Below are 14,558 nucleotides of genomic sequence, written 5' to 3'. Positions count from 1 at the left end.
AATTTTTGATGATTTTAGTTATTGTGTTAGCTTTTTTTTGTTAAATATGTTAGATTTTTTCTATAATTAGTTGTTTTTTGAATGTGATGAATGTGAGTTATTGTAATAAATGCTAATTTGATTGAATATGATGAATGTGAGTTAAATGTGCACGTTTTTTATCCTCACCGTGCAGGGGAGGTGCTGTCAAAATTTATAATTATTATATAGTAGTTATTTATAAGGTGGTTAGTATTTTAGTGGGTTGTGGTTATAGTTTTAGTTATGTAGCTAGTAATTAGTGGGTTGTGTTTAGGCAATAATCATCTATAGTGGATATTGAATGTTTAATTCGTGTTTCAAATAGATGGACGATTTTTTGAGCTTATATCATGGAGGCAATGTGGAACAAGATCCGTATGGAAATGCGGTAGACTTGGTCATAATTCACGCACTTGTCGTTGGCAGATTAACGAGGTTTGTATTGTTTAGTTTTTTATATTACCTCAATTTTATTTAATAAGGCTATATTACTTACTAACATTAATTTCATTTTGTAGGATGGCACAGTTCCACCTCCTCGACCCGTTCTACGATGAGAGCCACCGGGGGCGCCTTCTGTCAGAAGGCCAGGTATTCAATTTTAACTATTTTTTGTAGAATTGTTGTTGTACACATATTGTTGCTAATATAATATTTTTCCGTGTAGGACCTAGCAACGCTTCGTTCTAGGACACACAATGGGTTCCTAGACATGGTGTTCGACGAGAGGTACACTAATTACGGAATAGGATATTTCCGCATGCGGAATACATATCCTACCTACAGAATAGGATATTTGATCTAGAGAGGGAAGTAAGCAACAGAAATGACAAGGAAGAAAGAGACAACATCAATGGTGGTTCTTCTAAGTATGCTCAGATCCATATTGTTGCTGCCCTTGTCACAGCAAGAATGTTGGTCCTCCAACGTCTCCACCGCACCCACAGCAGACAACAACAATGGGAGGATACTATGTAGAAGAGACCATACAATTTGTAATGTGGGAGCACTACTGGAGAACTTTTCTGTATCAATTGCTGTCAGCGTGTTGATTATCTTTATCAATTGCTTGAAGTCGTCTTCAACAATTGCTTTTAATGTAGTTTTCATCAATTGCGTATTTATGTCGTTTTCATCAATTTGAAGGTAGTTCATTACCAAATATCATTGTTCGACAATACATAATACCGAATAATAAGTTCATTACTACATAACTTCAAATAAAACACCTAGACTACTGAGTGCAACGGGGCCATTTGCCCTTGCGAAATGCATCAGGGTTCTCCTCCATTGCTTCCTTTGCACGACGTGCACGCTCAAACTTCTTCTCCTTCTCTTCCCTGCATTCAGCAACATGCCTCATTTCCTGCTCGTCTTCACGTTGTTGCTCGGCAGCAAGCTCCTCTCGTCTTTTCTCCATCCTCTCTTTGTCCTCTGCATCCCACTTTTTAAGATTCTCCAACCACTTCTTGTCTTTCTCTGATATTTCTATGTCAATCCACTGCTCAAAATCACATAACGGTGGAGGAGTCTACAAAACATGCAATTATTAGTAGGCAAAGAAAACATTCACCACTCTGAGTCTTCAAATTGTTAACATATTACAAGACTATTCTCACCATTAAATTCAACCGACGTTGAACAATAGTTGGCCCAAATGCAAAGTTAGGACACATCCAATACCTCTGTCGATAGGTGTCATGATCCTCAGACTTATCAACCTTACAAGGATCACCACAAAAACACATAGACACTGGAACACTAGTTGGCAAAGGCAGTGGGTCGAAGGCAGTTCCAGTCAAAGGACCCTTCCTAAATTTTGATAAGATCTATAACAATCACAAATATAATAGACTCATAAAATAAGATTTAATACAACGCTTACCTTTGTTTAGCAGATTTACCACGTCTAGACATCCTACAAATCAGGCCGATATCTCTAGTTTCGAAGAATAGGAATGAGCACAAAAACCAGTCGGGCGTAGGGTTTATTTATAGGCATGTACCTCAGCGCCAAGATCTATGGCGCCGAGGTAGGCGCCATCGACCTACAGCGCCTACCTCGGCGCCATAGATCTTGGCGCTGAGGCATGTGCCACGTAGGTTCCACGGTATCCCACTGTCTGACGTATGCACGCCAATATTGTTGGCGCCGACACACACAGCCTCGGCGCCAATGATGACGGCGCCGAGCTAAGGGTCCATTTTTTGAAATGAAACTGTTAAGGGCATAATTGTGCAAAAAAAACACTAAAAAGGCCAAATTGCAAAAAAGTTGGGGCCACGCGTCGCCCGTTGATTGCGCCCTGATTTCACTGTCGACCGTTGGCGCGGTCGTTGTTGGCTCACCGAGCAGTGCAGTGAATTTTAGCAGCAGCGTCCCCAGCAATTCCCAAGGGCAGCGAGTTTGACGAGTCGCCAGCCTGGGCACCAGACATTGTTTGGTGCACACCGGACAGTGTCCGGTGCACCCGCATCTGGTACAAGTTTGGTTGTTTCAGCTAGATTTCTTTTCCCCATTTGGATTTGACGTAACTGAGTTCCTGGCACTTAGACAAGCTTGTTTAGCACATAAAACAAAAGACTAAGTGTCTAGAACTTACCTTAATACTTGATCCATCTAGATTTTCTTCATATACCTTTGCTAAACATTATGTTAGTTCTCATATAGTGTGTTATGCATCTAATCACCAAAATAATATAGAAATAGCTCATGGGCACATTTCCCTTTCATATACGCTAATTTTCAGTGGCTTTTCTCTACCTGTCGAAAATACTCTAGTTTTTTTTGTGGCTGATACGTGACTGTAAAAAATGTTGATTTATTTTCAATGGCCACGTATCAGACGTCGAAAATTATTGTGGTCGTCGAAAATTTATCGATTCAATATATAGTGAGCTATTTTTTTGAAATGAATGTAATATATGTGACATCTTAATATAACAAAGTAATTTATCAAAAGATCTCGTCACAGTTAGCAAGGTCAAAAGTAAACTTAACATCCTCTTGTTCTTATGAGTCGTCTTGAGATAAGGAAAAATAATGTTTTGGACAAACAAATTCATCAATATTGCACTCCTTACTTTTATTGATTGACCTATCAAAATATGGAATGCATACTTAGACTACGTGACTTATGCACCTCACGATATTCTTTTAAGCCAGATTTGATCGTAGTGGCATTTTATAACAATTTATTAATACTAAGAAGAATCATAATGCTTAAGGCTTTTGCTAATACTAGAGCGCAAATCATTAAAAGCTAAATTGGTTAAATCCCCTCCTAGAGATCATTAAATGAAAACATCGGTCCTTAATATGTCTGTAAATCGTTTAACAAAACCAAATATGAACTTGTCACAACCCTCAACAAACCGATGTAAGATGGAACAACCTTGTTTCATTGGACTGTGTTGAGATCCAAATTGAGCGGACGGTCCGGCCCTTGGGCCCGGACAGTCTGCGTGCCCCGAGATTAGATTAACTCCGATTTTTATCCTTATCTCGTGTGTGGTTATACATCTAATCACGTGGGAGTTGTTGGCAATCTCTTAGGAAAAAGTCTAGACCTCCTCCCCTATAAATATAAAGGGGTACGGCCGATTGAGAACCACCGAACACATTCCAATCGAACCAATTACTTTATTTACTTTTCCTGTCTTAGGAGTAGATGTAGCGTAGTTTTAGTTGTAGCCTTCCGCATATCCACCTCCACCCCTATTCGACTCTATGTCGTCTAGATCCATCCTGTGGTGGCCTACCGATCCCAGGACAACCCTATGATCTTTACCCCTCTTGAGGGGCAAGATCCACTTCGTCTACTTCAATCAAGATCTCTTCCTCGAATTGATCTCTTAATTTCTAGGCGACTCTACGTCATCTAGAGACGCCCCGGGTGACCTGCTGACCTAGAGCATCCTAAGGTCTCTCCCCCAGGGGACGAGATCTAGGTCATACGAGGAGAAGAAGAAGACCCTGCACCATCACGGACCGTTCGGCCCAAAGCTCGGACCGTCCGGACTGCGAGCAGTGAAGGCGCCACTTCTACCGCCAGGTTGCGGACCGTCCAGTCCAGAGCCGCGGACCGTCCGCGCCCTCGCAGCAAGCACTGCCCGGCGACCCGTCGCAGATCGCCACCACTGTTCACCTCGCGGAGCCGAACCCAAGGTATTGCTCATCACGAGAAGGCCCTAGGGTTCGTTGTTGTTTGGTCCCAATTAGGTGGTGGCCATCATAGAGGTGTTGCCCCACATTTAGGATAACTACTTTATTTGACCCTATATCATCTAAAGGTGCCAAGTACCGCCATGCGGTTCATTATAGTGTTTGGTGACCAAAAAGGCACCAACATACTTTTGGCGACTCCGCTGGGGAACGGAAAATCGGATCTATCATATCTGATCCATTAGATCAGATCTATTAAATCAGACCTATCAGATCGGTCGCAATGGCCAATACCAAAGATCACAACAATGTCGTCCTAGACATTAACACAAGACTGACTAACTCGTCGGCCGATGAGGATGAGAAATTAGAAGACCACATGAAAAGGCTAGACGAGGAATTCCAACGACAACAGGCTCAGATAAGCAAGGTGGTGAAAAAGTGGTTCCTCTCGCACTTTAAGGTAGATCACCACCAGAAGGTCGTCAAGAAGAGGGAAGTAAAGTACGATTCACTGTTAGCCTTGCTGCATCAACTCCACATGGTAAGTAACACCACGCCATTAGCCGATATTCAATATGTTAAAATTTCTTTTTGATAATCAGATTAAAATTATAATGGAAGATATAGAGAATATGACGCATGCATTAGAAAATACTCATACACCTGCTTTTTTGTCACATAAATTGGACACTAAAATAACTGCGTCGAAAACATCGGTGACAAATGGGGCTTCTCAGTCTCAACCATATTATGGTATGTCGATGAACTCATATCCAGGGAAAATGTTGTCCCCAGCCTTACTGCATGGTAGATCGGCTCTAGGCACGGCCGGATAGTCCACACACGATCACGGACCATCCGGCCCTCCAACAGACCGTCCGACACCTTACGTCGGTCAGTCCAGAGCCGCACTGAGCCTACCACAAGCCTCACAGGCAAAGCCCTGCACGACTGGACGGTCCGGATACAATACCAGACCGTCTGGTCCATCTGCGGACCGTCCGGTCACCAAGATCGGACTGTCCGGGTGTACATACATGGGACATGACACTTCGCGTCAGGCACAATCTTCATGCCCCACCACACATGTAGCGCACCATAGTCGCAGCATGGCATCACCCGCGAATGAGGTCGAATGCCTTTTGGCCCCTACAAAGCCAGAAAAAATACAGGTTGCTGAGCTTGTTTGGCCTGCTAAGGCCAAATCTGCTGCTCGCTCTCCCCTGCATTCGGCATAAAAAGGGAAAGCGAAGTTCACATTTAATGTTGCTAAGTGTGATAAAATATTTGATGAACTTTTTAAGAATGGCAACATTAAATTGTCGCACAAAATTCCTCCGCTAGAGGAATTGAAAAAGTGTGTATATTGTAAATGGCATGGTTCCTTTCTTCATAACACCAATGATTGTAATATATTCTGTCGACAAATACAATCGGCTGTAGATGAAGGCCGATTGAGATTTCAAAAAAATGAAGATTGACAGACGATTTGTCCCTGTCGACACGTTAGGACCAGTAGACAAGAAAGTCTTGGTTCAGCCATATTCGGTCGATAAAGGCAAAGGAAAAAATATTATCATTGGTGACCCTTGTGCACCACATCTAACACATGGGGTGGTTACTCGAAAGGCTCCGGACAAAAGAAAGGCTAATAAGACCGGATGCGCCATGGGGCATGGTGCACCAGGTATGCCTAAATGTAAATGTTTTGGAGGTGAAGGTCATGATAAACAAAAGGGTAAGAGGCCGAAGGTTACTTTTGAGCAACTTCTGGCTAAATATCATGAGCAAATTAAGGCAAAAGATGTTGATCAAACTGGCATTGCTAAGCCATCTAGAGCACCTTTGAAGCCATCAAAATCACTTCCGAAGCGTAAATCTAGAAATCAAGATTGGGGAGAAGAGTTTCATGCATCAGCAACATATCCTCCTTTTGGGCTGCCAATACCAATGCAATATGGTTCAGCTCCTTCGTACTTTCATCCTTATCCATCTTGGGGCTGGAATGATTCAAATGCTTATTCTTCTTCATATTTTAGACCACATAACATAGAATATTCATCTCATTTCAATTTTGATTTTGAGGAGCGACCATACGACAAAGACCGTTTTATTTATAAGAATCGATCTAGAGCTCAAAATAAGGATCGAATGGTCAAGCAAATTTATGTAGCAAAGAAGTATAATAGAAAAGCCAAAAGTTCAGATCTAAATTCATGCATTACAGAGCCGGAGGAAGTATTAGATACTTCGGCTAGCAGTACCCAAACAATAGAGAAATCAGCTAACGATAGTACAGGTACTAAATTTGAACTTAAGAAGCCCAATATGCCCAAACAACCGAGAAGCCCACTCGGATTATCAATCTAGCACAAGAGGCTAGAAAAACTCAGTGCACAAGAGCTGGAGATGGGAGGCATGATGTGGGCATCTAATGAGAGTTCTCAAGGTCCAGGTAAGGATGATGCTTTTGGAAGAAGTGGAGCAAAGGCAAACACAAGAAAAAAAGCAAGTACAAGACGTTTGGGTGAAAGGTTTGCCTCAGCTCAACAAAGCTATTGGTCATTGCATCGTCCATATTCTTCATCTATGCCATATACGTTGTCCCAAGCTATGTTCGGTTATCCTTTATGACATCATTTTGCTCCATATACGTCTTTATATTATGGAGGAGTGCAACCGAATTATTATGCATATGGATAGTTGTGATATGATGTTGCTTACATAAAGCCGAAGTATTTCATTTGTTGGTAGTAATGATTCTTGCTACAATTTGCTTCGGTCATGTTTATTCATGAGATGAACATGCTTATAATATTTGCTTATCACTATTCGGTTATTGTTTAATTACAAACTGCATAATCAATATTGCCGAATAATTTCAAGTAAAAAGATTCATTTTTAGTACAACCAATACTCGAACTTATGCATAATTGAGTTGGTTATTATTATGTTCGTCCATGGGAGCAAGCTTTATAGTTCAATAGACATTTTTGCTCTCAGTGTCTGGTACGGTCGATGAATCCTTTCTAATCATCACGCTAAGTTTATGTCCCCATCCAAAGGGTAGGATGGACGCTCGGGGGGCAAGCACGATCGGACACCCGATCACAGTTGCTTGTCCTACGTACGCCAGACGGTCCGGGTACTAAGGTCGGACAGTCCGAGACAGGCGCGGACAGTCTGGCTATGATGGTTGGACGGTCTGCAGAAGGTCAGAAGCAGCAACCTCAGACCATCGGACCACAACGTTCCAAAACAAGTGTTAGGAAGCAAAACACTGTAAGACGTCTGGACGACTCAGTAGAGTCGGTCCTACTTTTGATCAGTTGCTTGCCAAATATATGAAGAAGGTCGTTCCACACAACCGGCCAATAAAACCAACGAAGTCAAAAGGGTGATTTGTACGAAAGCAAAAGTCGACTAAAACAGCCCAAAAGGTAGCACAGCTAAGATCGCCTAGTCATCCTCCTCCGGGGATAGCATGGTGCGTCCCGTTCTATCCATCGTCGATGTGTTGTCCTACTCATGTGTGGCGTGGTACGGCGATGAATTCGTATCACTGGCCAAATCCGGTTGCTTATTTGGGCTGGGGGCACCACAAGTTTTTGCCTATTGATAGGTTGATCAGGTAGACATGGCCGAAGAGGATGCAATCCTAAACAGCCTCTGTGCATTAAAGTTTCATCAAGTATTTATATTATCTAATCGCACGAGCCGATGACTTGCATCGAGCTGAGTCCTTACTTCGGGAACAAAGTAGTTCATGAAGTAAATTGTTTCCAAGGTTTTCGCTAGTGCTTTTGGCTCGCCAAGCTCCACTAAAAGGCAGGGGGGCATATGTTGAGATCCAAATTGAGCGGACGGTCCAACCCTTGGGTCCGGACAGTCCGCGTGCCCCGAGATTAGATTAACTCGAGTGTTTATCCTTATCTCGTGCGTGGTTATCCATCTAATCACGTGGGAGTTGTTGGCAATCTCTTAGGAAAAGGTCTAGACCTCCTCCCCTATAAATATAAAGGGGTACCACCGATTGAGAACCCCCGAACACATTCCAATCGAACCAATTACTTTATTTACTTTTCCTGTCTTAGGAGTAGATGTAGCGTAGTTTTAGTTGTAGCCTTCCGCATATCCACCTCCACCCATATTCGACTCTATGTCGTCTAGATCCATCCTGTGGTGGCCTACCGATCCCAGGACAACCCTATGATCTTTACCCCTCTTGAGGGGCAAGATCCACTTCGTCTACTTCAATCAAGATCTCTTCCTCGAATTGATCTCTTAATTTCTAGGCGACTCTACGTCATCTGGAGACGCCCCGGGTGACCTGCTGACCCGGAGCATCCTAAAGTCTCTCCCCCAGGGGACGAGATCTAGGTCATACGGGGAGAAGAAGAAGACCATGCGCCATCGCGGACCGTCCGGCCCAAAGCTCGGACCGTCCGGACTGCGAGCAGTGAAGGCGCCGCTTCTGCCGCCAGGTTGCGGATCGTCCGCGCCCCCGCAGCAAGCACTGCGAGGCGACCCGGCGACTCGTCGCAGACCGCCACCACTGTTCACCTCGCGGAGCCGAACCCAAGGTATTGCTCATCACGAGAAGGCTCTAGGGTTCGTTGTTGTTTGGTCCCAAATAGGTGGTGACCATCATAGAGGTGTTGCCCCACATTTAGGATAACTACTTTATTTGACCCTACATCATCTAAAGGTGTCAAGTACCGCTATACGGTTCATTATAGTGTTTGGTGACAAAAAGGCACCAACAGACTGTTTTTCTCGTTCTTCCAATTCAGTCCATGAACTGATAGGATGTAATGTAAAGCGTGTAAATTTTGTACTAATAAGGGGGTTGTTTGAATCCCAGCTAGAGGTATTAAATAGAGTCTAATTACAAAGATAAAGGTTATTAAGTCTAATAAGTTCATGATTCGATCAATGCAACATCAAATAATTGCTAATCATGGATTAATCAGGTTTAATAACTTTGTCTCGTCATGTAGTCATTATTTGTTTAATTAGTTTTATAATGAAATCTTATTTAATACTTATAATTGATATTTAAACATCTAGTACATGACACGGATTAAATTTAGTGAGGGGAACCAAACATTCCCTGAGGTCATGTTCGTTTGCACAGAAATACACCAGGAATTATTCTAGCTAATTAAAATTTATATAAATTAGATAAATAATTTGGATGGAAATTGTTCAGGCTTGATTCCATGATAACCGAACGGCTCCTAAGAGACAAAGAAAAACAGCACACATTCATAATTCTATAACAATGGCTTCGCAGAAAGAAACTTACGTTCCGGCCGGTATCCTCCAATAACCAACCATGCATCAGGAGCTTTAATAAAATCAAAATATCGAGTAGACCTGATTAGATTTGTTGGCAGACTTTGTTAACGTTAACGCTATTTTTTCTTTGCTTAGGATATTTATATTTTTTTTGCTAGTCAACACCGCCACTGGTTGCACCTACACCGCTACACGGCTACACGCCTACACCCGACGTGTCCGTGTCGTCGGCCGGCCAGCACGGTAGGGCATGTGTCATGCACGGCCGGCATGCATGGCGATTATCGATTACCGAACCGTGTGCCATTGGCCGGGCGGTGCTAGTGGCTTGGCTTTCTCGATCCCATATATTCCCATGGATGCAAGTTATTAGTTGAGCAAAGCAAGCTTTACCGAATGGCTGCTGCATTCGGCAAAAACCTCAAAAACACTTAACGAACCTTTTATCGATAATCACGTACGATTTCGGCTCCAGCTAGCAGGGAGAGAGGCGACGAGACGACCAGCCAAGCAGCAGCAGCAGCAGCGTAACTCGGATGGCACGTCATCATATCATCCATTTGTCTTTATTAAACAGTTTGTTTGCAACGGCAGCTAGCCAGGTCAATGAACTGCAGTACCTACGTAGTATGGAATCTATCTACCTCGCTTGATCTCTGGGCGGGGGCAAAGGAAAAATGATCAAGGGCCGCCGTGCAAATTAATGCATCCTCTAGCTAACATGCATTGCAAACAATTAAACGACTATATATACTACTGTTCGTGCTCTCTCGATCATCATCGGATCATCGTCATCATCCAGCAGGTGACCGCTAGCTCTGTACCTGTACGACGTGTGAAACGAGTAGTAGTTAAGCATGACGGAGAGGCGCGCCGGCATGGCGGTGGCGGTGGCGGTGGCGCTCCTGCTGCTGTCGTCGTTCGGCGTGGCGTCGGCGGCGGGGAGGGGACGACCCACCAAGAAGACGCTGAAGCCAGGGGAGAAGCCCTCGCCCAAATCCAAGTTCTTCCCGCTCAGCCGCACCAAGTTTGGGCACAAGCGAAACTACGAGGCCTCCTGCGCCGACGAGGGCGGGCCGGCCTGCTACGTCGGATGCCCCGCTGAATGCCCCAACTCCTGCCTCGTCTTCTGCGAATACTGCCTCAGCTTCTGCCGTGCGTCGTCGTCCACGTCCATATATATAATTTAATTAATTCGACGTCTAGCTACATCTCTCTAAACTCGGCGGGCCGGGCCCGGGCGCGCATGCAGAATGTGACATCTTCCCCGGCACCTCCTGCGGCGACCCGCGCTTCACCGGCGGCGACGGCAACACCTTCTACTTCCACGGAAGCAAGGACCAGGACTTCTGCATCGTCTCCGACGCGGGCCTCCACATCAACGCCCACTTCATCGGCAACCACAACCCGGCCCTCAACCGCGACTTCACCTGGGTGCAGGCGCTGGGGGTCACCTTCGTCGCAGCAGGCGGCGACCACCACCACCGCCTCTACGTCGGCGCCCGCAGGGCCGCGGAGTGGGACGAGGACGAGGACCACGTCCAGGTCACCTTCGACGGCGAGCCCGTCGACGTGGACGCCGCCCGGAACGCGCGGTGGGCGTCCAAGGCGCTCCCGGGGCTCTCCGTCAGGCGCACCAAGGACGTGAACGCCGTCACCGTGGAGCTGGACGGCGCCTTCGCCATCTCCGCGGCAGCCGTGCCCGTCACCGACGAGGACGACCGGGTCCACCGCTACGGCAAGACGGGCCGCGACAGCCTCGTGCACCTCGACCTCGGCTTCCAGTTCCATAACCTCACCGCCGACGTCGACGGCGTGCTGGGACAGACATACCGCCCCGGCTACGTCACCAAGCTGGACATCAGCGCCAAGATGCCCATCATGGGCGGCGCGCCCAAGTACCTGTCCGAGGGTCTCTTCTCCACTGACTGCGCTGTCTCCCGGTTCCACCACCGCCGCGATGCCGCCGGCGCTGCCGTCGTCACCACATATGCCTCTTAAGTTGCATGCCGCCATGCATGCATGCATGAGGAACATGAGAAATAATCAACAAATGGAGGCAGCCCAACAATTACATGTACTCCTACCCTGCAAGCAAGAAATAATTAAGTGGTCATTCCATTGACCAAACATTATTTATATTAATTATAAGGAGCTCAACCAATTAATTGATATGTGATACTCGTATGTATGCTTCAGCTATCCTCTATAAAATGAAGTTTCCATGTCTTAGTCTTTAATTATTACTTCACTAGTCACACCGTGATAACTAACTGATACTCGCTCGATTCTAAATTATAAGCTATTTTAGCTTTTTTCTAAATATACAATTGCTTTCGCACATGGATATATGAGACAAAAGTTATGTACTTAACTCCAAACTAATTAGTTACAGTGTCTATATGTCATATAAGTTGAGTGAGTATAAATGGTATGCGATGTGAGGTCAGACAACATAAAGTTTATTCTCTCGTTTTTTTCCACGCTCCCGAGACCATAAATGGTGAGAGATATAGATGTCCAAACAGGCCACCCGACACGGATCCAACCCCAAGCATGTTCAAGCCCAGTCCGAATAGTGCCAGGCCAGGCATGACCCGCTATAGCTCTGGGTCGGGCCGTGCTGGCCCACGTCCTCAAGTACTTGCTCAGGCCTGGCACAACCAGGCTAGAACGTGATGGGTCGGCCCGATGGCACGGCGGGTCCAAACGGACACAGGCTCGCACCAAAAAACAGCAGTGGCCATAGACCACAATGCACATATATAATACACAAATCACAGAGAAATCTTGGATTCGATGACAGGGTCGTCGTGCCAGAAAGTTTGGGGGCTGGGAGAACGACGCGGATGACGGGGAGGGAGGGGAAGACTACGACAGGCTCATGTCCTAGCACAGGAAGCTGCTCGCGCCCATGGTGCTCTCGTGGCCCTTGGGCATCCGCCTCACCATTATCGTAGTCCTGCTCGCGTCATCAACATCGTGTTCTTCATGTTCCTCGTCGAGAAGGTTCGGGGTTCTCTGGTCTTCATCCTGCTACCTAAATCTCATTCGCCGGTTCCACGGTTAGACCTTCAAGTTGTTTGTTTCCCAACAATTTTTGTTTTGACCCATGGTCCTGAAAATACCCTTTAGAGGTAGAAAGGACCTGAATATCGCCTAGAGGGGAGGGTGACTAGGCGAAACTAAAAACTTAAACTCTATAGAACTTTTCTTACTTTATTCTAAGAGTTGTATGCAGCGAAATCGAGACAAGTAGAGTAGATCATAACAGAATGATGTCATTATCCAAAAGACACTACCGGAATCCGGCTCTTTGCCGAGTGCGAGGCGCTTTGTAGAATGTTTTTTGCCGGGCACTCGACAAAAAAGTCTTTATCGAGTGCCGCTCTTGGTAAAGTCCTGCTCTCGGTAACGACCGCGTTTACCGAGAGCAGGACTCTCGGCAAAGAAATCTTTGTCGAGTGCCAAACACTCGAGAACGGCAGCGCTCGGCAAAGGGTCGTCAACCGCCGTCTAAAGCTGACGACCATTATCTTTGCCAAGAGCCGAGTTTTTGCACTAGGCAATGTCGAGTGCCCCCTGTCTGACACTCGATAGAGTAAGCTTTGCCGAGTACCATCCTTGGACACTCGGCAAAGTATATTTTTATTTTTTTATTTTGCCAACCAAATTTTTTGTGGTATGTTCCTAAACTATATAGACCTACATGTACCATTTTGGCACAATTATAAAAGTGTTTTCTATAACTATTAGATTTAGTTCGTTTATTTGAATTTCTTCGGAAAATTCACATTTGAACTGCAAGTCACTCGAAACATGGAAAACGTGCATGCAAAAATGATATGCATGTTATTTAGCACAAGTTACGACCGATTTGAGGAGCAGACTGGAATCTTCGAGCACCATGCTCACTAAACATGGTCGTGAACTCGCCATCCAGTTGTTTAAAAATTGTATAAAACACAAACAAAGTCAGAAATTCATGAAACTTGTCCACATGTCATGATATCATATGTAGAGGTTGTGATAAAAATTTGAGAATGTTTTGAGAAAGTTGTGAGGTAGTATGTGTAGAAACCTAAGTGAACTACATTGAAACTCTATGATTTCTACACATAGTGATATGGGCGGTACTGGATTGCCGACGGGGCAATTGAGTCGTCATCCACTCCTACTCTTTCTCAGGTGCGAGCAAGGAGCACGAGCTCGAGCCCAGCCATATGACCTCGACAGGACAGCTCATATCATCGCATACAACAACTCGAGGTTAGTGCTTTTGTAACTCGTCATTCCTTGAGTTATATACCTTCTCTTTGAGTTACTGTAACATTGGCTTGGAATATTACAGACCCAGCTAAAAACAGAGAGGAGGGAACATCAGGAGATAGAGGCGAGGATGGCAGAGATGTTCCAGTACATGCAAAGCCTTGGCGCCGCACAGGGTTTCGCTCCACCACCTCCATTGTTCCCTACAGTTGACCCTGCTCAGTTTCATACTCCTGTGAGTATCAAAATTCTAGTTAGATGTTGGTAATGCATCTGTTATAACACATGCAATCTCTTCTCTGTGCAGGGACAATCTAGGGCGACATCCAATAACCCTCATGGATCGCCCAACCCATTGTCGCACCAGTCCAGCCGCCCACCTCGATTAACTTGTTAGGGGCAATCTCTTCTCTGTGCAATCTCTTTCTTAGTGTTGTTCATACTTTTGTGAGATAACCTAATCTGAACTTGTTAGATGTTGTTAATGCTTTGTGAGATACTTGAGACTTATGTTCTTCAATGTTGGATACTTATGTTGGTAATGATGTGAGAACTTATTTGATTTATGGTGTTTGTGAGATATGTGATGTATATGTGATATCTGTGATGATTATGTGATATATGTGATATCTTTTGTTTGTTTGAATGGAATAGAAAAAACAAATTAAAAAGGTGTGTACTGGCCACTTTGCCGAGTGTAACACTCGACAAAGAGGTTCTTTGTCGAGTGTCAGTGTCATAGCACTCGACAGAGAGGGAACACCTGGGCACCGATAAAGCTTCTTTGTCGAGTGCTGTG

The 14,558-nt window shown here is 45.0% G+C and overlaps 1 protein-coding gene across 1 annotated transcript; it reads left to right on the top strand.

Annotated features, from left to right (window-relative positions):
- Window positions 1-10,258: 10,258 nt before the first annotated feature.
- On the top strand, window positions 10,259-11,730 carry LOC103650694 (late embryogenesis abundant protein-related / LEA protein-related). Its single transcript, XM_008676265.2, has 2 exons — window positions 10,259-10,645; window positions 10,743-11,730. The coding sequence occupies exons 1-2, from the start codon at window positions 10,348-10,350 to the stop codon at window positions 11,489-11,491; spliced, it is 1,047 nt and encodes a 348-aa protein (XP_008674487.1). The 5' UTR covers window positions 10,259-10,347; the 3' UTR covers window positions 11,492-11,730.
- Window positions 11,731-14,558: the final 2,828 nt, after the last annotated feature.

This window comes from Zea mays, chromosome 3, assembly GCF_902167145.1.
Source record: "Zea mays cultivar B73 chromosome 3, Zm-B73-REFERENCE-NAM-5.0, whole genome shotgun sequence".
NCBI lineage: Eukaryota > Viridiplantae > Streptophyta > Magnoliopsida > Poales > Poaceae > Zea > Zea mays.
This window is presented reverse-complemented; position numbering and strand designations above follow the sequence as displayed.